The following is a 27,839-nucleotide window of genomic DNA, read 5'->3' as shown; positions in this document are numbered from 1 at the left end:
AAACTGTAATATTATTGGTCGAATGTAAAATAAATGAAAGCGACGTCAAACCACGTTTAGTTGACGGATCACTCATGTCCTCCCAGCAGAAAAGCCTCATTACCGTAATAACGGACGCGTACGCGCATTACGAAAGTACGTGGCGGCTGACTTGAACGCAGTTGACGGTGACAGCAGTCCTTGAACTCAGGATTACATCTTTGAAAATAGACTCCAAACTGCAACCTAATCTCGACCTGCGAGAGGCAGCGATGTGCCGCAGAGCATCTAGCCTGCCGGAAATATAGAAGAAGAAGAAGAAGAGGAGGAAGAAGAAGGAAAAAGAAGAAGAAGAAGACGTTACGTAATCAGACAGCGACCGTTAATGCGACGCACGAGGATGTCTTCCTCTACATTTTAAAGTATTTTTAGCAAGTATTTTGTCTTATACAGTACACAGAAGTAGTCGTCTAGCCCCGGAGAACAGCATAAATCAGAAATGGGTGACTTCTCGTCGCTCGGTCTCTCAGACTGGCTGATTAAACAGTGTAAACAGCTGGGAATCAACAAACCCACTCCTGTCCAGGAGAACTGCATGCCAGCTATACTGGAAGGTAAGACAGCCTGATCCAAATACATCGACAGGCTTTAAACACACCACCGAGCTCTTCACCTGCTGTTTAAATACATCTGGAAGTTTTAAACGCTCCACGAGCTGTTCACCTGCTATCTAAATACATCTGGAGGCTTAAAACGCACCACCGAGCTCTTCACCTGCTATTTAAATACATCTGGAGGCTTTAAACACACCATTGAGCTCTTCACCCGCTGTATAAATACAGCTCGGTTAGCTTTGATGGGTCTAATCAACAGTCCCGATAGGTGATGCAGAAGTTCATTAAACTTCATTGAACCTTTAAATTTAAAGCTCGTTTCTTAGCAGCGAAGGTAAGAGGCAGACACTGTTCTTAATTTGTAAACCAGCTCTTGGTGCAAGTAAAATCCTTTTTTAGAGCTGTTTTTTTTTTTTTTTTCCAGTTTTTGTATTCAGGGGATTCAGGGGATCTCTAACCAGCCTACTTTCCCACGATTTTCTCCCTTTAAATACTCAGAGTTTAGATTAGATTAGATGAGGTTAGTTAAGATAGATAGATAGATAGATAGATAGATACTTTATTAATCCAAAAGGGAAATTAAAATGTTACAGCAGTCAACAATGAGGAGAAACTATATATGTGAAACACTTTGAAGTCGCAGGGCCTGAACCTTAGCAGACCAGTGTTGTTGAGTGAAGGTATTGTGTGTTTTTTTCGCCCAGGTCGGGACTGTATGGGATGTGCCAAGACTGGAAGTGGGAAGACAGCCGCGTTTGTGCTGCCGGTGCTGCAGAAACTGTCAGAGGATCCTTATGGCATCTTCTGCCTGGTGCTCACTCCCACCAGGTCAGTGCAAGCTGGAACACACAGATACACGTTTAGTTTAATGTATTGAAAAATCAAGCTAACGCTCTTAAACCTGGTTAAAAAGGAGCTATTTATATTAATTTTCTGTATTGGTTCTTGTATGGTATTGAACCATTTTATGAGACCAACCACTTTAAATAATACAACTATACTCTAAACACCCCTCACATAGCATACACAAATATTATATTAACATTTTTCCCAGACAAACAAAATGTGCTACAGTATATTCATCTTTTCACAAACCTGTCAGATTTTTCTTTGTCAAGCATAAAATAAAACAATCTCCTTTCATTCTCATTTAAAGACAAGCGAAAACAAAACATTTTTCCAACTGATGTACGTCAATGTGATGTCATGCAGGGAGCTGGCCTATCAGATCGCGGAGCAGTTTCGGGTCCTGGGGAAGCCTCTGGGTCTGCGAGACTGCATCATCGTGGGTGGAATGGGTAACTACATCAGTGCAGGCAGCAACATGATCAACACGGCTAGAAACTCAGAAACACAGAAGATATTTCTGGAAACATTAGTCTGTTTTTTCAACTAGATCTCAAAGTGAGACTACAACAAGTGGGCCGTGCACAAGAGTGTGCATTGTGAAGCTCTACATGTTTCCATGTATACAGTAACTTATAACGTCCACATCTGAAATCATTTTTGTTTTGAATTTAAAATGATAAAGAAACCGCTGTTCGCTGTGGATATCAAAAACTTGAACTGTGTTCCAGCTCTTCCTCTCCTCCGTGCTGATGTTTTCTCTGCTGTGTTACTGACAGACATGGTGAGCCAGGCCCTGGAGCTGTCCAACCAACCACACGTGGTCGTGGCGACGCCGGGCCGACTGGCTGATCACATCCGAAGCTCCAACACCTTCAGTATGAACAAGATCAAGTTCCTGGTGAGTTCAGTCTCTCGTGGCTCGTCTCTTTTTTTAATGCTCATATAATTTGCATCCTTATGTCTTTACGTTTATTCCAAGAATAGATCAAGTTGTAAATACTTTTATTACATAGCGATTAAGCAGTTGTTAATGTCAAAAAGATGGAAATGCGTGTAGCTCGTACACCTCGGAAGACTTTTTAATGGTTATATCTGTAGCCATTAAGCTAACCATTTAAGCAGCTGATGAACATAAAATTGCTCAGTTGGCAGGTTTTCTGCAAGTCCTTGAAAACTGATGAAAGCAAAAGTTAGTGCTGAAACCAGGACAATGCATGAATGCTTGAAAATTACTTTCTATAATAAAATGTTGCTTAAAAGAGAGTTATATTTATACCAGATGAGTTCTGTTGTAATTCTTACTTTTCATCCATGAAAATCAGGTCATGTTTGGACAATTGAGAATAAATATCCATCTTTTATAATCTTTTATTAAAAAAACTGAGTAGTACTGTTGTTGATAACTTTGTGTGTGTGTGTGTGTGTGTGTGTGTGTGTGTGTGTGTCAGATTATGGATGAGGCAGACCGGCTGTTAGAGCAGGGCTGTACCGACTTCACCAAAGACCTGGAAGTGATTCTGGGGATTTTGCCTGCCAAGCGGCAGACGCTGCTGTTCAGCGCCACGCTCACTGACACACTGCAGGAGCTGAAGAGCGTTGCCATGAACAGACCTTTCTTCTGGGAGAGCATGTCAGAGTGAGTGACCTGCTGTGTAATTATAGGAATCAACTTAACTTATTTCAGATCCTTTCATTTAAAAAAATGGTGGGAAAGAACAGTCAGATTTACTTTTGCGCCCCGTTACAGATGCATTCAGTGTGAAATCTTGGATGTTATTTATAAAACAGGAGCATCAGCCTGGAAGTTCAGCTTTCCTGTTAACTGATCTGAGGTGCAGCTCATGTGTAATCGCTGAAGTGCTCCTCATACGCAAACGCCTTTTGGATTTAAGGCAGAGTCATGCAAATAATTGGAGCACTGACTGATCGTTCAGCTGAATCAGTCAATTCATTGTGTAAGTTGTTTTTCAAGCAAAAATGGCAGAATGGCAACCGTTCTGTTTCCAGCTTCTAAAATGTGAGGATTTTATATAATTTGTGTGTCATATATGACAGTAAACTGAATATCTCTTGGTTTTTTAATAAACAAAGTGATATGAATACATCACCTTCGGCTGTCGGAAATTATAACATGCATGTTTTCCTGTTTTCTGCAATTTAATAGACAAAATGAATAATTGATTATTCGAGAAAATGGTTGCCAACTATTCGTTATGAAAATAATCATTTATTTGCAGCTCTAGTTCAGATATGCGTAGAAAGGTCAGATAGATATGTTTTTTAAAAGTTGTGTTATGGAAAAGAAAATGTGATTAAGATGGATTTTATAGAAAAGTTCCAGACAGCAGAATAAAAGTTAGTGCAGCATAAACAGTAAGCAGAAGAGCTGCACTGCAGCAACACATAAACAAAATATAATTTTAAAAAAAACAACATTTTAATGATTAATGATCTCATCGTCAGTTTTCTTACACCAAACAAAAAGTGGAGCAGATGTGCGTCTGTGATTCATACACATGAACTTTAAACTTGACAGCAGATGCAGATTCTCTCTTGTTCTGTGTCTTCATCTTTTTTTATTTTATCTTTGTGTTAATGTCTCCTGTCAAAAGCTCCTACACGACTGAGGTTGTTTTGTTGAGTCTGCGTTGTAAAGTTTGTGATTTGACCTCCATCTTGATTTGTGTGACATCTTGATGTGGGCAGAAAAACCACAGTTGTGTCTCATATTAATCTAAGTTTAATGTGCCTGCTGCACGGAGGCTGTTGGGCAGATTTCCACTTGTTATAAACCTCTGAATATCAAAGCATCCTGATCTGATCATTACTGTAGATGATGTAGCACTCAGATCCTTCCTGCACAAACCTATAACTGAATCTGGGCCTGAATCCACACCACCGTCAGTGTTGCTGTTCTGCACCATGACCTCTGACCTCACTGGCAACAGAAAATCAAACGTATCCACACAAAACAGTGAAATATCACATTGTTGTTATCAGGACGCGTACGGTGGAGGAGCTGGACCAGAGGTACATCCTCACTCCAGAGAAGGTGAAGGACGCCTACCTGGTCCACCTGATCCAGACTTTCACAGACGAGCACCACGACTGGTCCATCATCATCTTCACCAACACGTGCAAGTAAGAATTAAGCCCGTACGGGATTAACACAGTATGTTGAACACCTGTATAATCTGCGACAAAAACCCTGCAGCCTTTGTCAAGTTTAAAGCTAATATTTGATGCAGTAGTTTGTGTGTTTGGTGAATTGAATCGTCCATTTCCTACGTTTCTTGTACTATTTATGAGACAATATTTATTTCTTCAGAACTTGAATTTGGGTGTGACTGGTGGCAGGTTTCTCTGTACATGTTTTATATATGTTTCATACATATCTATCACATAAAGTCATTTGTTTCTTGTTGTTTTCTCCACAGGAACTGCCAGATCCTCACTATGATGCTCAGGGAATTTAACTTTCCAACAATCTCCCTGCACTCAATGATGAAACAGGTGAGACGACTCTCAACAGCAGAACAACGCACAAACTTAATTTCACAGCTGTGAACTGAGTCCGCCGCTATGACGCTGGACCTGAGCGATGTTGTTCAGCTGGACACTATGTTGAAGGAATGAAAGCTGAAGGACAGTCTGTATCAGAATCTGTTTTAATGTAAAGTTTGAAGATACAGGAATGTGACTTTACTTTGTGTGAGAGAGAAGTGAGAAGAAAGATTTCCTCCCTTATCACCTAGTCTTCAGAGCTCTGTATTGGACATAATAACCATATTTGTCTAAAGAGACAAAGACATGAACGTGTAGTGAGCTCAAATCCCTTGTGATAATATGGGAACACCACTGCTAGGGATTAAAGCGGATTAAACCCGATGAATGGGCCTGCAGAAAGAATAAACGGCTGCTCTTTATCTTCTCCAGAAACAACGATTTGCAAACCTCGCCAAGTTCAAGGCCAGCGTCTATAGAATCCTCATCGCAACAGACGTGGCTGCCAGGTAAGAAGCTCTGCAGAGTCGCCACGTTTCTCAGGGATGATGGGCTTTCTCTTTGCCATTTTTATAATTATTCTTTTATCAAAATCATCTGTCAGTTCTTCTCAAAGTAGTCGCACAGGGTTTCAGACTTAAAGCACTTAAAGCTTTGTTTTGACATTGTCCTTCTTGTTGTTTCTGACTCACAGAGGTTTGGATATTCCGACTGTCCAGGTCGTCATCAACCACAACACCCCTGGACTCCCTAAAATCTACATCCACAGAGTCGGCCGAACTGCTAGAGCAGGTATTTAAACCTTTAAACAACTTTTATTAAGTGATAAATCAGAAAAAAACAACATAATCGTCGTTACATTGATGACTTGCTGTACCCCTGCAGGGAGGAATGGAGTGTCCATCACACTGGTGACACAGTACGACATCCACCTGGTCCACTCCATCGAAGAACAGACTCGTAAGTCACTTAGTTATAAAGACTGATGTCTGTGGTTTTATAGACTCTGCTCCAACATGAGCGTCTTCAGAGCTCAACTAAAGTACTGCGTGTTTCGATGACTGCTGTGTGAACGTCTGCTCTATTTTGAATGAAGTTAGCGGTAATGCAGCTCTCACGGATGGTTTATTTGACCCCCATGCTTGATACAAACAGTATTCAGTGACAGGAAAGATAGAAGCTGAGAGATTATATGTCAGTGTTAGTGGACGGTTTCAAGCGCTTGGTGAAGTTATTTTGTTATATTGTCTGAGGATCCAACTCTCATGTTGACAAGCAAAAAATGTATGCAAGCTTATTTCTCCGATCATAACCAACAGTGTTAAAATATTGACTTCCAAAGGTTTAATATGGCTGGTACTGGAATGTCTGAATTACTTTGCTCTATTTCAAAGACGTCTAGTGTACATTTTTAATCTATTTTTGGCCTTTATCACAAAAATGAGAAGAGGCAGGAAACAGTTGGAGCCAAGATATCATGAGACAATATCCTGGATAAAAGATAAAAACACGAGATGTTTCAATTATGTCGATATTTAGGAGTTAAAAATATCTAAAACAGTATAGTGGCAGATAGTAATTTTTTTTCAACATAAACAACAATCTTGATGTGGATCCCTTAGATTAGTTGTTTTAAAGACTTTTCACATGATACGTATTAAGCAGGATATTTTACAGACGAAAATCAGCTTGTCAACTATGTAAAGGTGACACTGTTTCGAAATTACCTCAAACCTAGTTCAACATTTCTGTTCTGCAATTTCTTGTTATACATCGGCCGTCATATACACCGATACAGATATATCTGCAATAAGCTAATATCAGATGATATGTAGGTCTAACTTTACTAACAGAAACCTGAAAAAGTCCTCAGTACAGAATTTAATGTTGGTGGTTTTAGCAACACCAGTTTCTACTTCAGGTCCAAGTGTGTGTTGTAAGCCTGTGTGTGTGTGTGTGTGTATGTTACAACAAACTGGTCTGTTGTGTTTGTACAGAGACGAAGCTGAAGGAATATCCTGTGGAGGAGAAAGAAGTCCTGAAGATCCTCACCCAGGTCAATGTGACCAGACGGAAGTGTGAAATAGTAAGGATTCCTCTTTTCAGTCATTATCTCACCTCTTGGTAGTTTAGTGCTTGAGGGTTTGTTTCTTTGAATGTTTCTGGTGTAGTTACAGTACTCGTGATGGTGACTTAAACCAGTACTTCAAAAACATAGATCCTTGTTTCGCATGGATTCACTGCACAAAATTCGAAGTGTGTAAATACTTTTCAGACTGGACCATGCAGATGTTTTAGACTGCAATGCATGAAGTTAGATTATCTCACTAAACTGATGGAAACCTCTTCTCTGTGTTGTAGAAACTCGAGTCTACAGACTTTGATGAGAAAAAGGAAATCAACAAGAGGAAACAGATGATCCTGGAGGGGAAGGCAAGTACATTTCTTTAACGGCCAAAACATTTGACTGTTTTTGCTTTAACACACCAGTGACACATTTGGTAAAATCAAGTTAAATGTTTGAACACTAACGAAAGAAAAATGCTGTTAAATGCTTCATTTTTCACGTCCAATAGATTCCTGTAATTTCCTACAAAGAAACTGATATGTATGGAAAAAGAAGACAGTGTGTCCAATTAATGAATCCCAATTAATTGTTAGTGTAACTTCTAGATTAATTGTTTGGAACCAATTTTGTGTCTTATATCCAGTAGATGTTGAGATATTTCAAAGAATAAGTGAAAACTTTGACTTGCTGGAGGAAAAGTCAGGGGATCACTAAAGTCTTAAGGATTCATCGTCTGAGAATGGTGAATGTCTGCACAAAAATTTCATGGTAATCCATGCTGTAGTTGCTGAAATATTTCAGTCTGGATCAAAGTGGTGGACAAACCAACTAACAGACATTGACTTCCTTAGAGCCACGGCTAACAAAAATGTGATATTTGTCTACAGGGAAACTCAACATATATGACAAATAACTGTCTCAGAACTGTGTCTACTTCTCCTATAATTAGTACCAAATTTCATTGCATGAAACCGAGGAAATTACAGGTCTGTAAAATACAGCGTTGCCTCAAGTTCTTCTGATTCTTCATACGTCAGTGTGAGCAAAATCTCAAAGTGCCCAGTCTCAAAACCTACTACTTACAATCTGGTTAGAATGATGTAAGGCTACTGATTCGGTACCTGTCCATCACTTGAGTTTGCAACTTGGCTAACAAAAGGCCTCTTGTTTCAGGACCCGGACCTGGAGGCCAAGAGGAAGGCAGAGCTGGAGAAGATCAAGAGCCAGAAGAAGAAGTTCAAAGAGAAAATCCAGGAGAACATTCAGAGACAGAAAAGTGGACAGCTGAAGAAGAAACTGATGAAGAGAAAACAAAAGAAACAGAAAAAGGCAGAACAGGCAACATCGTGAAACTGTTGTGGTTTGACTCATGTATATACAACTTTTATTACTGTGCAATATCTAATATTTTCATATTTGTGAGCATCTGCAAATAAACATGGAATGGATTTCATAGCAGAAAAAACATCTCAAGTTGACAGCCTTTATTGATTCAGTTGTACAACAGAGTCACCGAGATGTGACGACCCTTCACTGCAAATAAGACTCTTCGTTTCAAATAGGTATTTACATCACATTGAAATCTCTAGTCCATTAGTTTAATCTGCCTTTTGACGTAGAGAATCAAGAGTTTGGATGCAAACTGAATCGGTTCTTCAATGATCACTGCACATGTTGCAATTCATTGTGGCTCAGAAGATGGGGGGAAAAAAAAAAAAACACCAAAGCAATATTACGGCAGCAGGTTTTTTTTTTTTTTTTTTTTTAAAGCTATAACATGTCAGTGGAACAGGTTGATATGAGAAACTAATAAAAATCACACCAGTGAGAGACTTGCACATCGTCAACAAAACAGGACTATTTCTAAGTCAGTTAAACATGGCGTCGTCTACTCACAACATGATTGTCACATGTCTGCTGAAATGAGAAGCAGGTGATAACAGTGGAGTACATTCTTACTGTATTCAGAAAGCATCTTTCCTGGAAGAGACTCTTTGTTACAAAACTACAATCCCTCGGACAGTTTGAGGATACAAATCTCTAATGAAGAAAGGAAACGGCGTCCGCCTCATTCCCGTTGTCAGCAAGTTGCTACAAAAACTGATTTTTAAATTTATTTATTTTTTTTTAGTAAAACTACACAAAAATGGCTAAATAACACCCAACTGAACAAAACAACATGACGCACAAAGCAGCAAATCTGACAAAAGCAAAGTTTGGATCAACTCAAGGGTCATTTTTCAATCACGACTCGCACAGTTCTGCAGGAAAAAGGATTTAGGATCCACATAAACCTAGAGAGGAACTCCACAAGAAATACATAATGCAGGCAAAACAGCTTTGCACAAATCAAAAGTCCACAGAAGGAAAAGAAACTCTACCAGCCTCCGTTTATTTAACTCCAGAGAAGGAAGGTGGCTTTTTTTTTTTTTTTTTTTTTTCTTTTAAAACATAAGCCCATCCTTTAAGAAACAACCTGGCAGCTTAACTCACTGACCTCATTACCTGGCCTGATTTATATAAAAAATAAAATATAACAAATCCTTTCCTGTGGGCTTCTCGAGCCCTCCGGTGTTCAGAAGGTTTTTATATGCTGGTAGTTTGACTTTTTAACTACATTCATGCTTGTGCTGCAGCTGTTTATCTGAAGGTGATTGGTTATAGGCACTGATTCATGTTCTTCATTCACTTTTCATTCACCTCCCTGCCATCATCCAATCAGTACTGATGGCGTTTCCACTGTGATGAAGTCTCGGTATATTTAATCCACACAAGATCCAAAACTCTTTCGGATTAAGCAGGTTTTTAAAATTCTGGGGTGTGTTTGATAGTTTTGACATATTTCCTTTATGAATGTCTTAATTTTTCAGCCCCCTGATTATCTTTGGATTTGTAGATTTTGGTCACTGCTCATATGTGTTTTATACTTTGTGTGGCTGGGTAATATGACCACCACTCTCGCTATATTGCAAACTAAGTCACTAAGTTAAAATGTGACGTGTGAAATGACACTGGGTTCCCAACTAACGTTATTATTTGCGGGGACTGAAAAGTCCTCGAGCCACACTTTTCGCCTCTCGATTTTAAACCCTGGAACTGAGCTGGACTCGGTTTTTCCAGATGTGGAAACTCTCACATCCTTCTCTTCTTTAGCCACCTTCCTTTTCTACTCCTTACCTGTGGTGGATTGATTGCCACGACCGCCTGTAAGCCTCAACTGTTATCATCCTCTTTTTTACTCTCTTGTTTGGTTTCTTTCACCTCAAGCAGGGATTTGTGTGATGAATGTGGACAGTTCACAATTATTCCCCCTTAGGAATCACTCGACACAAAGCATTCAAGCATCTTCCAATCTAAGCCTACACAGAGTGCTTTTTTTTTTAAAAAAAAAAGAAAAAAAGACATCTGGTCACGAAACACAGCGGACACTGTTCGTCATCAAACCTCTGCTTTCAAAAGATTAAAAATAGGAAAAGCCTTCACTGAAACACAAATGACATTGAGTTGAATATTCAATGCTGGTCATGTTTGATAGTTTCGATGACTTTTTTGCAATTTTGTGCTCTGTGGTAAGAAAGGTACTTCAGAGAAGAATAACTGTCCCATGATGATCGCGATATCAGTGGGATTCGCGTGTCATGCCTTGAAAAAAACAGTCTGAAATCCCCGTGCCACTCCACCACTGACGTGTGGTCAGAAACCACCCCATTAAAGACCTCGTGAATGAGCCAGTGGTTCCAAAGGCAAATGAAAGGTATTTCAATCCAAGGCTCTTTCATAGTTTAATAGTCAGTCTTAAGCACAGAAACCGTGTTTTTATTTCCTCTCCGAGAGGGTACGTCGACTGCTGCTTCCTTCAGAGGCTGCTGAGGTTTTTGGGCTCAGTAGATGATTGTTGGTGCCGCTCTCCTCCCATGATAAACCTAATTCAGAATAGTCCAGGACATCATACAGGTTGAGCAACCAACAGACTTTAACGATGAGGATTTTGTGTTGCCTGTTCGATGGCTTCCTGTGATCACGACCCCCCCCTTGCCGGTACGAGCTGGGGGGGGGGGCGAGGAATGAGTTCTTCAAATTCAGCTGGAAAGCTTCGATCCTCATCTGAAGGCAACTTTAAAAGACTTTCCTGGAGGCTGTGGGGTGAAGGGTGTTTGTTGGATTATTTAGTTGGGAGTTGAGCCTCATTTGGATTCCCATGAAGAGACCGTTGAGATCTCCCCTCTGTTTCCCTCGGCAGCTCGACCACACGCCGCCATCTTCTCGACTTCCCTCCTCACTTTGCACGGGCATCGGTCCCTGCCTCTCACTTGTTCACTCGGCCTATCTTGCCATCTCTCTGCCCGTCTGTTCGTGCTCTCTTCTTCTTCTACCCTCTTATTTCTCTCGCTGGTCATTGGTTTGGTTTCGCTATCCCGTCGCTTTCACTCGGTGGTGCTTCGGATGTAGCAGAGGAAAACAGGTATCCATTTTATGTTTTTATTATTTCCCAGATTAAAAAGCTGATGAACTAAGCTCAGCTCAAGCCTAGCTCCCTTCTTCAAGCGACCTGCAAGACACAAAACAGGGTTCAGAACGTTTGTACACAACATAAGAAGAGGATTAAAAAAGTCAAAACAGCCGGTAGAAGCTGCCTATCTAAACGCCACAGCGTTCCATGTTACTTTGTTTCCCAACCGATGTGATTTGGTTTCAAAATCAGCAGTTTTCACCTGGCAAATGAAAATGAAACACTAGTTACTGCAATAAGGGATTCCCAAAGGCTCTATAGCTTCCGGTGTTTCCCCTATAATAGCACAGGAACGAGAACCCCTGTCAGGCCAAAAAATATATATATTCTTTTAAAGCCAAAAAGAACTCTAAATACCCATTAATTCAGAAATCAGTAGCGTTTGGGAGCCTGTGAGTAGCGCTGTTTGGAAACGTCTGTGTCACTGCCTGGGAAACTCCAGGTAGCAACTCCTTTTAAGGAATAGGGCAGTACTAAGCCAGTGAGTGGGTAAGCAAGAGAGCGAGCATCAGAAAAGTGACTGTGACTGTGAGCGGAGCAGAGGAAAAGGTTAGCAGTAAATATACAGTACAGACTACAGTGTGTCAGTCAATAAACGCTGCAGCTTGTCAAGACCAAGAAAAGTCACGTCTGTTGTTTCCTCAACTGCTGGAAACGTGAAGGAGGTTAGCTCCAAACTTGGCAACAATGGGTTAGCCTAACCCGAAGACGCTAAACAGAGAAAAAGAGAAGTTTGAAGTTTGTGTATTTGTGACTTTTTGATTGATGCTATGTAATTGCAACCTGGTAGTTATGTTAACTAATCAAAACAAAAATCAAAATTGTACAATCAGATCACTTTTTAGATGCAACTGACAGTGTTTAACGTTTCTTTAAGTGAGAACACATAATAACTGCACATTGACAGCTTTCCATGTATTGAAGTCTTGATCATCTTTAAAGAAGCGAAGGTGGTGCATCACAGACAAAAAAAAATCATGGTTGAAGTACTTACGCTCTAATACTGTGACAGGCCAGTCACTCCACCATGTTGGTATGCACGTTCACCCTGGTAAGTCGAGTCCTGGGACAAAGCCACGTCGATTTGGGACTTGAACTCATCGCCCAGGTAGCTGTCCTGAAGAGTCAGAGAACAGAAATATCTTTACAAACGCATCTTCAGACACTTGACCTTGAGCTCAGGGCCCCTTATATAAACTTTTCAAATGCAACCTTTCAGTTTTCACTGGATTTGTTTAACTCAAATAATGAACATGACCAATACATCTAAATTGTATCATTCAATATGGACTATGTACGATACAAATGAACAAACGTTGCAAAATTGAAAACACTACAACTACACAAGATTTTCTAAAAGACTTGTCAACTCAGTAGCCTACTAAATTTAGGACACCTAGCCCGAGACATCTCTACTGGAGATATTCAAAATAATAATCAGATCCTAACAATCATCAATATGATACACCTTCTTGCCCTGGGTGACGGCGACGTGTTACCTGGGACAGCTCTGGCTGGGAGAGGCCAGGCTGGCTCATCTGAGAAGGCTGGCTCATGGAGATGTAGCCCTGAGTCAGTGGGCCCTGTGAGAACGACTGGGAGGCCCCATCCTGGCTGACTTGGCTACTCTGTCCATTACCCTGACTGGGACCCTGGTTTGCAGAGCCGCGGGCCCTCTGTCGCCCACCGCGCCCAGGCTTACCCTTCATAGCTCCACGGCCTAAATGACAAAAAAAAAAAAAAAGAGCAGAACCAGAGTCAAAACTGGAACACAGCTGGTAACCAACCATCAGATGAGGGTCATGATATCTTATTTACATTGGATGGAAGAAGAAAAGTGAAGATTGTAAGTGTGATTTCAGTGCTCATTTTCAGTTTATGAGGTGGTTCAGTGGGATATCTCAGTGTTTTATTATACCTGCAGCAGGGCCGTTGGTCTGGCCAAGGTAGCTGGGCGGAGGCATTGGTGGCATCACCAGGTTGAAGGGTATGGGGATATTCATAGCTGCCATGTGACCGGGGCCCGCCCCGATCATCCCAATCTGGTCATGAGTTTGAAAGTACATGTTGGACGGACGTCCTGCTGGAAGAGAACAAACAGATCAAGGCTCCTGTTTGTATTGAGAAAACAAAACTAGGTGCACCAGTTGGTAAAAGAGTTCAAATCTAAAAGTAATCGCATAAGAAGCTTCATCAGTTCTACAGAACAGTAATGCAAAAATTGTAAATTTGACCTTTATGTAATTAAAGAAAATGATACAAATATGCTGGTTAGCTTTGTTTATTTAACAATTACATAATTATTAACTGTTAACTATTTAAATACTAAACAATATCAATACATATTTAATGTGAGTGCTTTGCATGATCCAACTTTCTACAAAACAGATGCCAATGAAGTGATGAAAATGGAAGGTAACCATAACTTGTGATAGATGAGGTGCAAATTGTTCACTTGGCACACAGAAACCCCCGTTTAAAATAAAAAGGCAGGTTACGCAGGGTTTTAAAAAATTAAAATAAATACCAGCACTGCTGCGGTCATAGGCAGAGCCAGGGATGAGGGCCTCACGGGCATCGTACATCGCAGTGCTCATAAAACGGCCCCCCTAGAACAAATGAAAATACACCAGACAGATGGTGTCAGTCATTTAGCACCATTTAGTAGTAATCAGATACTTAACACAGATTCATGTTTTATTTCATGTGGCTAGTTGGTAACAGATTTTTAACATCAGTATTAAATACACATAACCATCTTTACTCACAGGATTGATAGTGTTGACCAGCTTGCGGGGTTTGCTGAACTGCATGAGGCTCTCCCTCAGGTTGTTGAGGGGTCCCTCCACAAGCACCTTCTGCTCCTTGTAGTTGTTGAGAAGATTGTTCCACAGCGGCTGCTTGGACAGGGCCTTGGGGTTCCCCACAATGATCACACCGTACCTTCATACACAACACACAAGACTGCTGTCATAATAGGATCTTTCACATTATTTCTGGTAGTTTTTGTACAAAGAAATCCAGTGAAAATCTGTGACGTATACATGTTGCTTTTAGCCTGTTTATTCCAGTCTTCCTGTGCAAACACATACAAACAATCGTAGGTATATGTTGACCTTAATTGTTTACAAATTGTCAAGATTTTTACAGATTGGATCCTCTTTATGTGACAGGGTTGGGTGTGACTGGTTTGCATGATTAATAATTAGTTTCTACAGGGATTTCAAAACAGTTTTTTTCAATTTTATCCACTGTGATGACTGTAACAGTTCTGAGGTTTTTTACTTGGCTCTGGTCAGCGCCACGTTGAGACGACGAGGGTCGTTCAAGAAGCCGATGCCCTGGTGTTCATTGGCTCGGACACAAGACAGGATGATGAAGTCCTTCTCTCTGCCCTGGAAGGCGTCCACGCTGGCAATTTCCACTTGCTACATGGGGACAAAAAGGGGGAGATTGCACAGTAAATACAATGGAGGAGCAGATTTCGTCCAGTGCCACTGAATAAGTGACGACAAGTAAACCTTGGCAAGTTTGAATTTGAATGTACTCTCAACTCTGGCTCTCTAGTTACTCAGATGCCTCCATCTTTTCTGTGGGGAGGACAATATAAGACAGACAACCCTCAACTACTACACTTTTGCCCAGTTGACATTATTTTGAATCTTAAAAAATAGCTTAAAATTATAAATAACAAAACAAGTTATGCCTTATCTCCGGCTCTTGTCTCAGGTGTGTTAGGTACCTGATAGAGTTTGGTGTGCAGGGATCCGCTGAACTGCATGTACTGGACCAGGTAGGAACGCTGTCCCTCATATGGGGTGATGATGCCAATCTGGTCGGGCTTGGCTCCCGCCTTCAGCAGCCTGGTGGTGATTTTCTCTACATTGGCAGCCTCCGTCCTAAAAAACATTGGCATCAGTTTAAAACCGTTACACATGAGGAAAATTAATTCTAGTTTAAGCTACTGTAGAGTGTGATACTGGTGATGTTACGCTCGAAGCAGACCACTCAACACAGTACTCAACACTATTGCGGCAAGATGTTTTGACGTCTCGCTTCACCATGCCAACGTGATCATCCCAAACGAGGCCTTGTTATGTCACACTCATATCAGAGAGGTGTGACGCTGGTTTTGGATACAAAGTGTGCTTCTCAATCTGCCACAACATCTAAGAAACAGAGCTGTGGACTCTTTCAAAGTGATCCGTTTTAATAATAATTGAACAAAATAACAATAATGACCATTTATAATCTGATTAACTGTTTCATCTCGGTCTCAGGTTTAATTCAACCAAGTGCAATACCAATAGTTGCCCAGCAGATGTCACCATTTTGACTTCAAATGCTTTGAAACAGCGAGTCATTTTCACATTGATTCAGTGCTTCAGAAAGCTTCATTTCCCCCATCACTATACAGTATCACTGTATGATACTCTTCTCTTAAATATGGAAATCCTGTCTACAGTGCCTCAACACACCCTGAAAAATAAGAATCTGAATTAATTCACTTGTTTAAGTTGCAAATAAATGCACAGAAATTTGTTTAGGTGATCTTGACTCAACTTTCACTGCAAAGCTCAAGTTGAAGAGAAAACTGCCCGTAAAGCCACAGGAGACTTGATGTATAACTATGCTGATCAATTATTAAACATCAAATGCACTGTGCCCAACAGTTGAAGTAAAATTAAACTTCTTCTGATTTGCAGAAAATCCCCTCTCAGTGTCCTGTGGAGGTGATTCTGGCTTTGTTGTATGTCATGGTGGACTATGGGAGGGATTTCTCTACTATTACGGCACAACTTGCTGCTGATTTATGTTGGTTTTGATGTCCTACAGCATCCTCTCATGTCCTGCTCCGTGAAAATGGCACACCATAAGCAGTTACCTGTTAAGGTAGGAGGTTCCAGAGCTGGCAATCTCCTCCTGGCCTTGAGTCACATAGAAGAACATGGGTTTGTCCGGCTGTGGCCACTGGAAGTCAAAACCCTTCTTGATGCGGTCAGCTGGGGAGAACAGGAAGATTTGATTATGTTTCTAGTCTCTGGAGGCTGTGGATAATTTTATCTGGTAATGTTCCAGCCACAGTGAAACTGTATTTGCCCTCTGTCAAACCAAACGATGAACGGCTGAATCTTGACAAACCTGCAGTGACGCCATTCTGCAGGGAGCCCTCATAGAAGATGTTAGAGGGGAAGGCACTGAGAGCTGGGTGCATACGGTACTGGACCTGCAGACGGATTGGCCGGATCCCCAGAACCACCAAGCGTTCAAACAGGGACTGTGACAGACCTGCCTTGGCCGCCTTCTTACACATCACCACAGGACCCAACTGGCAGTGGTCACCCACCAGGATGAGCTGGGAGGAGGAAGATGAGGCACACAAGCATGATGAGTGGGTATATAAGAGCATGATATAAGAAGTTTTTTGTTTCTGGATGTTCACCACATAACGTTTTGCTAACAGCTAATGTTAGCTGATCATTTACTTTATATTTTAAGTAAAAGTTCGATAAATGCTGCCAGTAAGTTGTAAGACACTCTATTCTTATTATATGCCATCATTCCCATTTCTTTTTGTTGCCCTGGTGTTCACATTCAAGTTCCATCAAAGTTAAAATGTTTTAAATTCATTGTTGTGGTGAAAATAAAACAAAAACATGAGTGATGATTGTTTAAATATTTAAACTGGGCAACATTTACTACCTACTGCAGTTGTGTGGCTGAGTGTGTGTGTTTGTACCTGCTTGGCTCCCAGCACCACAGGCACCATACACTCAGGCTCGGTGGCCTGGGTGCTCTCATCAATCAGGATGGAGCGGAACTGCATCTTGGCCAGACGAGGGTCTCCAGCACCGACGCAGGTACAGCAGATCACGTCAGCGTTCTGGACAACAAAGAGAGAGAGAGAGAGAGAATTTGCAATACTCAAAACAGAAGAAGGAGCCAGGGTACGGTGGTGAAACACAAGGGTCTCTTCTACTGTGATTATGATTACAACTTATCATCCTGTCTGGGGGTATTTGTTTCTATACTGAGCTCACGAACTCAGATCTGTACTGGTTTCTACAAAAAAGTAAAAACAGATGAGAACAAAACCAAGAGAAAATCAAGATTCCCAATCAATAAGCCTTCTAGTTATCATGACACTGTACAGAGATGATCATGATGATCATTCATTTTGACCGCTTGGCTGAAACTACTTCTTTAAGTGCACAAGCAATACCTGTAAGGATATAACAAGCACCTTTACAAGTTTACCACTGAAGACTGCAACAGGAAACCATTTTTAAAAAACGTTAAGCTTGAGCCATTTTGGTCAGACACTTCGAGGCTCCTTCTCACCATGAGCAGCTCCCTCTCAGCAGTGCGTTTCAAGGCCCTGTAGCGCTTCTCATCCGCGGACGACAGCTCGCCGGTCTCATCCTTCAGCTGCTGTAGTTTCTGAAGCTCCGGCATGCTAAAGGAGACAACACACATCGGGGTGACTACAGCACTTATACACTCCTATGCTAATCTGTGATCTGGTGACTCTGAAATACATGCTTCAGGTAGTAGCAGCAGTCTATGGTTTAGGAAAAAAAAAAAGCTTTTCAGGTTCAGATCCAGGACTGGTGGAAGAAATATGCGAGAAAGTGAATGAGAGACAGCATCCTCTAATGCAAAGAACCCAGTCTAGGTCTATAGCTAGACCCCAGATTTAATTCTGGTGTGCACTTGTCATCCAGGTGTGCAGATTAAAAAAAAAAAAGCAAATCCTAAAGGACATGCATGTTTGTCAATGGGTACCTGCACTCAAGTTTTTCAGCGCTGCTGGTAACAAAATGGGTTTATGTATTAAGTTTCCCAACATGCCACTGACCTGTCCATGTTACTGATCTGGTTGTGCAGCGCCAGGAAGGACACAGGTGACTCAATGGCCTCCCGGCTCTTAGCGCACAGCCTGACCACCTTCAACCCAGTCTTGTCAATCTTCTCAGTCAACTGGTCCACAGCAATGTTACTGGGAGCACACACCAGAACTGGACTGCAGGACGACACACAGAGTTTGGACAGAATGGTGCATTGAGAAATGGGTTTAAATGCTATAATTTGTGTTATTCCAGCTACTGTAGGAGTTTCTTTGAGTACAAGTATTTGCAAAACTAATTTTTGTCTTACCCGTTGCCCTGACGGGACAGGTGGTAGACGATAGTGGCAGAGGTAACAGTTTTTCCAGTGCCAGGAGGACCCTGGATCAGGCTGAGAGGCCTCTGCAGCACCGTCTTCACAGCGTACACCTGAGCACACAAGCAACAAAAAACAGGATTCAGCCCCTCAGAACTGAAAACAGCAAACAGTTCATACAGACATCACAACTTTTTTTAACGTACGTGCCGTCTACTCAACCTACTTGCAGTAAGGATGATATGAGAATCAAATCCTAAATCCCACAAATATACTCCATTTTCAAAATCCATTAGAAAGCAGCTGTGCTATATTCATGCACGGATATATGTAAACTCAACTTATACTTTTTCATGCAAAGTGTTAATTACTGTAATGGCAGGAGACAACAAGAATTACAGGGTCTGTGTGTTTAGTGAGGTCTGACCTGCGAGTGATTGAGGTCAGGTAGGCCCTGGGCAGTGAAGCGCTTGGGCAGCTGGCACTTGATGGTGACATCTTCCACTTCGTGACCCAGCAGTTTGTGGTAAATGTAGCCGGACACAGAGGTTTCGTCCACTGCAAAGGTCTTCAGGGCGCTCTGCATCCTGCAACAGCACATACATAAAAGTCATTGTTTCTGTCTGACACTGACACAGCTGGGAACAAACTATTAACCACTTAAAAAGAAAAATGTCTTTGGGATTTACAGCAGGTACTGGAATGTCTTTCATCAAAATGTACTTGTACCTGCTGAGGAATAAATGGCAGTTTGACGAGTGGAGCAACAGAGCTGTCCCCTCAAGGGCAGAACTTTTTGAGCCTGCAAGTAATGCTTAGCATACACTAGAAGACTTTGAAAAGACTTTTAGAAGTCTAAAGTCTGACACACTCTCGCATCTAAAGACAACGTGTCACATTTTGCAAAGACTGGGGATCTTGCAAGGTCATTATTTGCAAGACTACAACTATTTCCATCCTGCTGCTGGTGGAAATTTATGAGACGAGAAACTGTTGAACAATGAGCAGAAGAAGCGTTTGGCCACAGCTGCTCTTCTGTGTTCAGTGGTTTGTTCTGAAAAACCAGCCAAAAAGAAGAAGAGAAAACACCACAGAGTGAGGACACGACCCTGGTTGAGAGAACGTGGACAGCAAGGACGCGTTTCCCCGAGTCCCCGCCATGTTTACTAACTACCCAGTTTGCTGCTTCCCCTTTGGTGCTGGAGAGAGCACACCCATTGGTAGTTAACGATGTTCACATCATTCCGATAATATTAAACATGTTCGATTTTATCAGAATGTCAAGACGTGAAAAAGACTGACTTAAGACAGCTTGGACTGAGTTTTATGACCACCTTAAACCAAACAATCAGGAGCATGCCACAAGTCTAGCAAAACTCATGATTTTATTCCTACACTGGAAATATGTCTGCGACAGTGACTGTGTTGTAAAAAGAAAGGCACAGGTTTAGACTCCTGACCTACTATGTTCAGTGAAGGGCCATTAGAGCGACCTAATGTTTTATACACTAATGGAAAAACAAATTAACTAAAAAATCCCAGAAGCCATGAATACAGCTGTATAAGGGAAGAATATTACAATTTGCCGCTTCCCGTTTTGGCAAATAAAATCATTGTGGCAAAAATGAATTCAAGGTCTACATCTGTGACACAAGGGAGCCACCAATCTGTAACATCACTTTAGGTGATGGTGAAATTACTATTTCCAGTGGTATTCAAGCTTTATTTCCTCTGTAGTAGTAGGTATGTTAGGTATCCAGCTTTTGTTGGCTTGAGTCTATCCTGGACAAAATCAGTCACAAGTTTCATTCCAAAATTTTACATTTTCACAAACTGTGGCTGAAAAGACTCCTTGCCATTTACATGCAAATACTGGTACTCTCAGGGGAACTCGGTCCTGACCAAAACTGAAATTATTACTTTACAATGTAGAGACATGCAAGATATGTACAAAATGACCCAACACTAAATATCTTTATGTATGTTTACATTTCCTTATAGCGTTTACAGGAGGTAAAGTGAGATATATAGCCTACCTGTCAAAGGAAGTGGACTTCCACACAAAGTCCACCTGGAAGTTGTGGGGGATTTCCACAGGTGCTCCAACACTGCTCCGCAACTCAATGGCAATTTCATCCCCATAGTCTTTAAACACAGGATGTCAAGGAAATCCAGGGTCATCCTTAAATTATTTCTAATAGGTGGGGTTAGGTCATCTATATTAGTCTTTTATAGTTAAACTTGATGATACAGATGATATTAAAACGGATGATACACACGCAACTGCTAACAGTGAAAAGGATACTGTCGGGGACTTTGATGACATGGCCGATTCCTTTCCACAGCGGGGCCAGGTCTCCCTTGTACCGCAGGCAGATCTCATCACCTTGCATCAGCCGCATATCTGAGATTGGCGAAAGGACAAAAGTTAGAATCCGTTTTATGCTGAAAATGACCCGCTAATCAACTAAGGATGATGGGATTTGGTGATGAGTCAAATGATGTTGACAAAAACAGCACAAAACCTCACTACAAAACTGAGGCAAAAAACAAAACCAAGCACACATGCCACCAAAAGATGCAAGGTGGGAGGAGGTCGCGTGCAATTCTGAAGTCTGAAGGGGCATGGGGAGGGGCTCTATCTGCACCACAGAACCACTGGGAGGAAGTGAAGCTTAGAGAATTACCACCTGAATCCGTCTTGGGCAGTGTGAAATAGGCAATCCGCTTTTTATTCAGCCCCAGGTCCCACCTGACCGTTATATTGTCTTGGGTCTGCAAAAAGAAAATAAAAAATATATATCATCAACTAATAATAAAGGCGGTTAAAAAGTATGATATCAAATCACCTCCACAATATTTCTGTAACTCTAGAGGTGTCGTTAAAAAAAAAAAATCAAAACCAAGATTAATTAAAATGTGTTGCACCACAAAAAACATCTCAGAGTGGTCTGGACCACAGCTGCATAGTATACATGAAGCCACATAATAGATTAATGGATTTCTGAACAGGTTTACATGACGCCTGAAACTAGCTCCACACAAATGACCATGAAATCCGTGGAACATAACCAGCAGCCTCTGAGTTACACATTTATACAGCAGCAAAGGCTGAAAACAAGAATTATTACTAAGACATGGTGTCCAGGTACCTGGGACTCCTTAAGCTTCTTGTCATAGTCAGCCTCCAGTTTGACCAATGGGCCAAAGATGTTTTGATACTGGTAGGCGTCCTCGTAGCGCAGCAGCACATGCTGGGGTTCCTCGTCCACACCGGGTTTCTCCAGGTCTTCCAAGGTGGCACTGGGGTTGTCCTGGGAGGAAACACAGCGACAGCATCCGTTCACACTGTTCACCACATCACATCTGACAGATTTCTTTTAAAACTGTTGAGCCACAAGCGGACACCAATCCTCTGTACAGGGCTGTCACTCACAGCCCTTAAACCCGTGCTGGCCGCTTGACGTTTGTAAGCTTCTTGTCACAGCATCGTTATTAACAACTAACCCTGAAGGACAAATAGCCTCCCAGCATGTCAGGTGCATACCTTCCAGAGTTCCTCCAACTTGTTGATCTGCTGGGCGGTGATCTGACGGGCTCGGAGCTGCTCCTGCTCTGATGGGATCTTCACCAGCCAGGACAGAAAACAGCGGTCCTGGATCAGTGGCTGCCATTGGGAGCTGTCCCAGTTGATGTCCTTCAGGCTACTCTGGCTGGCACAGGGCTGCCTGCATGGAGATACAAGGTTCAGACAAACAGAAACATAGCTCATGTTAAGGTTATGTCTGGAGTTTTAGAGTAATCAGACTAGTAGATGTTAATGTGTTCACTGGTTCACTGCCTTTAAACTGGTTTCTCACAATCTATGTGAACATGGAAAGGGTTAAATTAATTGCGACAGAGCAGGAAGCCGCACCTTCTCCAGCACCAGCTGAATGTTTATGGACATTAGCAGGGAGTTCCCAAGCAACATACCTGACTACACTTCTCTGCCAGTGAAGTCACATTTCACAAGGAGTGAATCAACAGGTTATTGACTAAATGTGATGAACAAGATGTTAATGAGTGCAAGCTTCTCTGCTTCTACCAAGTTTATCTATAACAGATATACTGCATCAGCATATATGCAGGTCAAACCAAACAAGAAATTGTAGAACAGTAATGGCAAATGGATGTTTGAGGTAGTTAATAAACAGGATCGCATTACAGTTTGTTGACCAAACTGAGTTTAGTTCATATCTTTGTCACAATTCTTCAATCACCATATTTTCATGGATATTTACAAAAAATGTTTTAAACTGTCAAACACCGGTATTAGTATTGCCCTTAAAAATACAGTTTCTTTGTACCTGCCAAGCTCTAGTTTTTAGTTTCCCCCACAGCTTTTCAGTTTTGGAGTAGAGGTAGAACTGACCCTGAAGAGTGAAGCCATTAATAAAAAATATTTTTGACATTTTTATGAAATTATCTTCATAAAGATGTCTAAGTTTTGATTATTTAGCTACCACTGACAAAGGAAACTTTTGATTTATTGCTGTAAATCTCGTTCAGCTGGCTACTTTTCATACTTGGCTAACAAACAGTAGCCTGAGCCTCAGGGCACATGACAACTCATCTGGTGTAAGGGCTGAAACCTGAGCAACTGATGCGAAATGAACTTCATCATGAACTTCCTGTTTCTAATCAGGAATTAGCATATTTAGCTTTCAGTTCATGCTGCAGAGCATCTTATGATGACTGAGCACGTAGAGGTTTAATGCTCAAGGACACTTTTGACAAGACATACTGAATTCGTGGACATGCCGTTGCAGGGCGGACTACCTATGTACAAGGCTGCCACTGACACTTACCTGCAGAGTAGCACCACCACAGAATCAGCCTTGGCCGGGATGAAGCCCAGGAGGAAGACATTGCGACAGCCGCAGTTGTAACACTCCAGCACTGTCTCGCACAGTGGTCCATCTTTATGCAGCGTCACCTCTTTGCATTTGGCCCTCACCAAGTGATTTACAATGTGGCTGGAAGTCAGAGAGCAGGAGTCAAATAACGGGGAAAATAATCCAGAAACATTCTGATATCTGTGACATTTGTCCTGGTAACGCTGCTGCAGAAGTCTATTGACAGTTTGCATAACAACAATTATTGACCCACAGTACAAAAACTAAACTGACTCTATAGACCATTTCATTATTTCAAACTGACATTGCAATTCAACGTCATCTGTGCGGCTCATTATGACATGAATGACAATGTTTAATGACAGTCATACTGTAAAACTTTAACATTTTGACGACCATAATTAATTAATTAATTTCTTAGAATAACTAATAATCCTCGCAGTGTTAATGTAGCTCTTCCAAAAAGCTTTACAGTTTGCCTCTCATTCATCTCTTCACCCGACACACTGATGGCAGGGAGCTACAATCCAGGGCAGAGGAGCCCGGGATTGAACCACCAATCGTAAGATTGGTGGATAAAAAAAAAAGTTTAAGTGTGCTTTTTCCATTTTTGTCTTCCTTGATCGTTTTAATGTTCTTATGCTTATATGTGAGGTAATCCGATGAAGGTAAGTTAACTACACACCTGCCAGATGTGTTGCCACGTCCATTGCAGAACCACTTCTTGCTGGTATTGCAGTACACCACACACGCTGGATCGTGGATACCACAGTAGCTGAAAGACAACAACACACACATAAACAGCATCTGAATTACTTGACAAAATTAAAGCCAGACCAAACTGACTGAATTACAGAAGAAGTACACACACAATATTAAGTGTCACTCTTCCCAGAGTCAATTGTTTGTCAAAAAACCTGATGATCTTCTGCATTATTTCAAGATTTTGATGTTCAATATCTTACAAAGAAACAAACTGCTCCATCACTTTATGGGTAAATCTGATTCTTTACTGATACCTACAAGAATCTGAGCAAACATGGGTGTAGCACCACAGAAAGAGGGTAATTATATGTACAGTGGGACAGCACATTTATTCAAAATGTTCAAAACTTCAAAACTAATATTATGCCTACAAAATCCAACTTTTATCCTTCCTTTTACAAACACTCCCAGACATGTTGAGGAAGTCTGTGCAAGACTAAACAGCACATCCCAAGGCTGGGAGACAATCGCATTTTAAATACAGTAATAACAGTTGAACCGCATTTTCCTAAAAGATGATACCTTTACCTTACAAAACTCTCAATAACTTCTCCACCTTTTCCACAAGCAACAAGTGACCATCTTCCACATGTGCATATAAGTTCTTACAGGAATATAAATGATGCAAGTTGTGGCCTATTTTCTGTTAATTTGACAGATGGGCTCACAATTTTTCAAGTCTGACTGAAAACACTGAAAGAGGTTTTCCTCACTGTAATCATTCTTCCTGTTCATACTGGCAATGTAAGTGATGGTGGCCAAAATCCACAGTGCATCCACACAGTCATTTTATGCAAAAAAGTTTATCTGACGCTTACATGAGGCTTCAGCAGTCTGAGTTAGTCATCTCAAGTGGATATCTGACACATTTACAGTCTTTGTGGCATAAAATTCCCCTTTTGTGTTTCCCTGTTGAGCTGCGGTGGAAGTATAGTAACAAAAAGAAGGACTTTGGCACTAAAAAGACTGTAACGTTTAAAGATATCTACTTGCTTTGACTCATGTGGACAGCTGAACCTTCATATTAGCTTTAAGATAAACTTTTTTGCTCGGTTTTTATTTTGGATTGGGGGATCTTTACCTTTTACGATGAATAAAACAAGTATTAATAATTCAGTAGTGTGTAAACATCAGAAAATAAACTTTCTATGTGTGCCCCACGCTGTAACGTTAATCATTTCCACACATGTTGCTCCCTGTCAGTTTACCTGCAGGCGTGCACAGGCAGGTCTTTGGTGTAGTAAGTGTCTTCTTCATCCTCCTCGAAATTGAGCTCGGCCAAAAGCTGACTGGCTTTGGCCACATCATCCACCCCGCCGTTGTGAAGTCCCTCATCAGGACCATTTACCTGCAGCACAACACGAGTTTTTAGCACAAACACAACGTGAATAGTGTATGCTACCGACTAGCAGCTAGCAGGTGGGGAACACAGGGCGGAATAGCCTAACAGTTATAAATTTAGATTGTCAAAGCTCGTAACTCGTATCTATGGTCGTTAAAGTTACACCTGTGAGTCTTTGCTTCTTCGCACAGTTCAAAACAAACATGCTAAGACAGCCACAATTACTTTAGGAGTTAAGTTAGCATGTAGGCTTGCTAGCAGCGAGCTAACGTGAAGCTAAGTAACGCTGTTTCCAAAGCTAGCTCGGCTAACTGCCGCTAACTGCCGCCAGTAGACCGCGCTTTGCTGCGGGCTCCGATGATACTGAGAGCTGCACACCTGTCCGTCCAGCTGGCTCTGAGTCTGGCCTTGAGTTTGCGTCTGGCTGGGGAGGGTGAAGTCGGTGAAGTCGTACTCGGAGCCCTGTGTGTCCGCTCCGAGCAGCTCGGCTTCCTCGGTGTCCAGGAAGGTGAGGGTCTGGGAGCTCGGCCCGTACGCCTCCACACTCATCTCGACTCAACTTTCGCTTTACTGAGCTGGTTTCCGGTATTCGTCCTACAGATGGCTGCAAATCCACACAGTGCGTGTTTATCGATATCTGCTTTTGAAGGCGACGCCGATAGTCTGAATTTGAACCCAAACAACAACAACAAAAAAAATTTGTACCGAACAGAACCTCGAAAAAGCTCCAGCAGGTCCAACAGCGACTGTGACGGACTTCCAGCGCCGCTCGACGTGTGACGTGTGACGTGTAGCGCTGTAGAGCAGAGAGAGCCAATCAGCGGAAAGAGCTCTCACTCTGACCTTATTTCCTGGTATCAAAACAAAATCCCCAAACCTTTGCTATGAAATACCCATCTGATTTTTATTTATTTTTATAGAAAACATCACCTACGGTTAACTCACTGTGGCACTGTGTAATAACCCTGGAACACTATAATACCCACTATAGACTACTCAGTATATGTATTTATTTTAGTCTAAAATACAAAATGTGCAATACATTTTAATCATTACTGTATATTTGAACAGGCTGTATATAGTGAACATAACCACCTACTATATGTATATAAAGTAACGTCATTTTTGTTTACCATTTAATATTTATCTATGACTCCTTGCACTCTTCACTTCTTTGCACTATTTGTATTCTGTTTACAATCCACAGAAACTTGTTTATATTTCTGAAGATTGTAGTGTTGTTATTTTGTGTAAGTACATTGAGAGCCACTAAAGTAGAGTGAAGTTCCTTGTATGCGTAAACATATTTGGCCAATAAAGATGATTCTGATTCTGACTTACAGCATGTGTGACATTAATACAATAACAGAAAACAATTAGGCATCATAGTGAAATAAAGATGACATAAAGGATATTGCTTCACTTTGAATTTGTTGATGCAGTGGTAACATGGTAACAGGCCAAACCATAAAATTAATAATAAATAAACAAATAAATAGATGGAAAAATAACTTAACAGAATAGGTAGGCAATAAAATCAGATTTCTTTAAAAAAAAAAATCTTGGAGCATACTAACTGTGTGTGCACATTTCTTTTGTCAGATGGATATACTCAAAATACTTTATAAATTCAATCATGAGAAGTTCAAATGATGGGCGAGACCTCGAGAACTTGAATTTATGAATGCGGAAAATACCCATCTGATGCTTCTTCTTCTTCCTCTTCTTCTTCTGATGAAATTTGCAGCAGACTAGACACAGCAAAGGCATACTGCTGCTCTGGGGCGAACTTTACCATTAGGCAAGCTAGGCAACTGCCTGGGGTCCTCAACTAAAAGGGCCCCACATAACTTCCAAAAGGGCCACAAACAGCTATAGATTTATAATGATGTTTAGATATGAAAAATATTCAATTATGTTACTATTCTAACTTATTGTACCCAGAAATAACTTACAAAATGCCCCTAAAGCACTTAAAAATATGCAAAATATGCACATTTCACATTTGAAATCCCTGGTATGTGACATAGCTATGATACAATAACAGTTTTTGTTGTTTCACAATGTTCCGCGATGAGTATTGATTTCAATGATCTGTATCTCCAACTTCTGACAGCTCTGCTTACATAAGGCTTCTTTCTGTGTG

General features: G+C 41.2%; 2 protein-coding genes across 5 annotated transcripts; one reads left to right on the top strand and one right to left on the bottom strand.

Annotated features, from left to right (window-relative positions):
• The first annotated feature begins 312 nt into the window (after positions 1-312).
• ddx49 (DEAD (Asp-Glu-Ala-Asp) box polypeptide 49) lies at positions 313-9,460 on the top strand. The gene is made up of 13 exons (XM_042416115.1): positions 313-593; positions 1,298-1,421; positions 1,806-1,891; positions 2,219-2,340; positions 2,891-3,078; positions 4,443-4,583; positions 4,880-4,955; positions 5,379-5,455; positions 5,641-5,738; positions 5,832-5,906; positions 6,944-7,032; positions 7,308-7,379; positions 8,188-9,460. The coding sequence occupies exons 1-13, from the start codon at positions 479-481 to the stop codon at positions 8,362-8,364; spliced, it is 1,440 nt and encodes a 479-aa protein (XP_042272049.1). The 5' UTR covers positions 313-478; the 3' UTR covers positions 8,365-9,460.
• Positions 8,484-26,497, bottom strand: LOC121900121 (regulator of nonsense transcripts 1). Of its 4 annotated transcripts, none has more exons than XM_042416112.1 (25): positions 26,409-26,497; positions 26,072-26,297; positions 25,560-25,699; positions 24,272-24,361; positions 23,539-23,706; positions 22,236-22,416; positions 21,841-22,002; positions 21,376-21,463; positions 20,994-21,092; positions 20,725-20,833; positions 19,116-19,275; positions 18,683-18,801; positions 18,384-18,548; positions 17,867-17,981; positions 17,265-17,408; positions 16,667-16,880; positions 16,410-16,527; positions 15,267-15,423; positions 14,810-14,952; positions 14,293-14,467; positions 14,052-14,133; positions 13,443-13,607; positions 13,024-13,244; positions 12,519-12,641; positions 8,484-11,563 (listed from the first exon to the last, which is right to left on the bottom strand). In XM_042416112.1, exons 2-24 carry the CDS (start codon positions 26,240-26,242, stop codon positions 12,522-12,524), a joined length of 3,306 nt encoding a protein of 1,101 aa, XP_042272046.1. In that variant the 5' UTR covers positions 26,243-26,297; positions 26,409-26,497; the 3' UTR covers positions 8,484-11,563; positions 12,519-12,521. The 4 variants fall into 4 exon arrangements, with proteins under 4 accessions (XP_042272046.1, XP_042272047.1, XP_042272045.1 ...); XM_042416113.1 differs by having other exon boundaries at positions 26,399-26,458; XM_042416111.1 differs by having other exon boundaries at positions 26,072-26,485.
• Between the last annotated feature and the right edge of the window lie 1,342 nt (positions 26,498-27,839).

This window comes from Thunnus maccoyii, chromosome 7, assembly GCF_910596095.1.
Source record: "Thunnus maccoyii chromosome 7, fThuMac1.1, whole genome shotgun sequence".
NCBI lineage: Eukaryota > Metazoa > Chordata > Actinopteri > Scombriformes > Scombridae > Thunnus > Thunnus maccoyii.
This window is presented reverse-complemented; position numbering and strand designations above follow the sequence as displayed.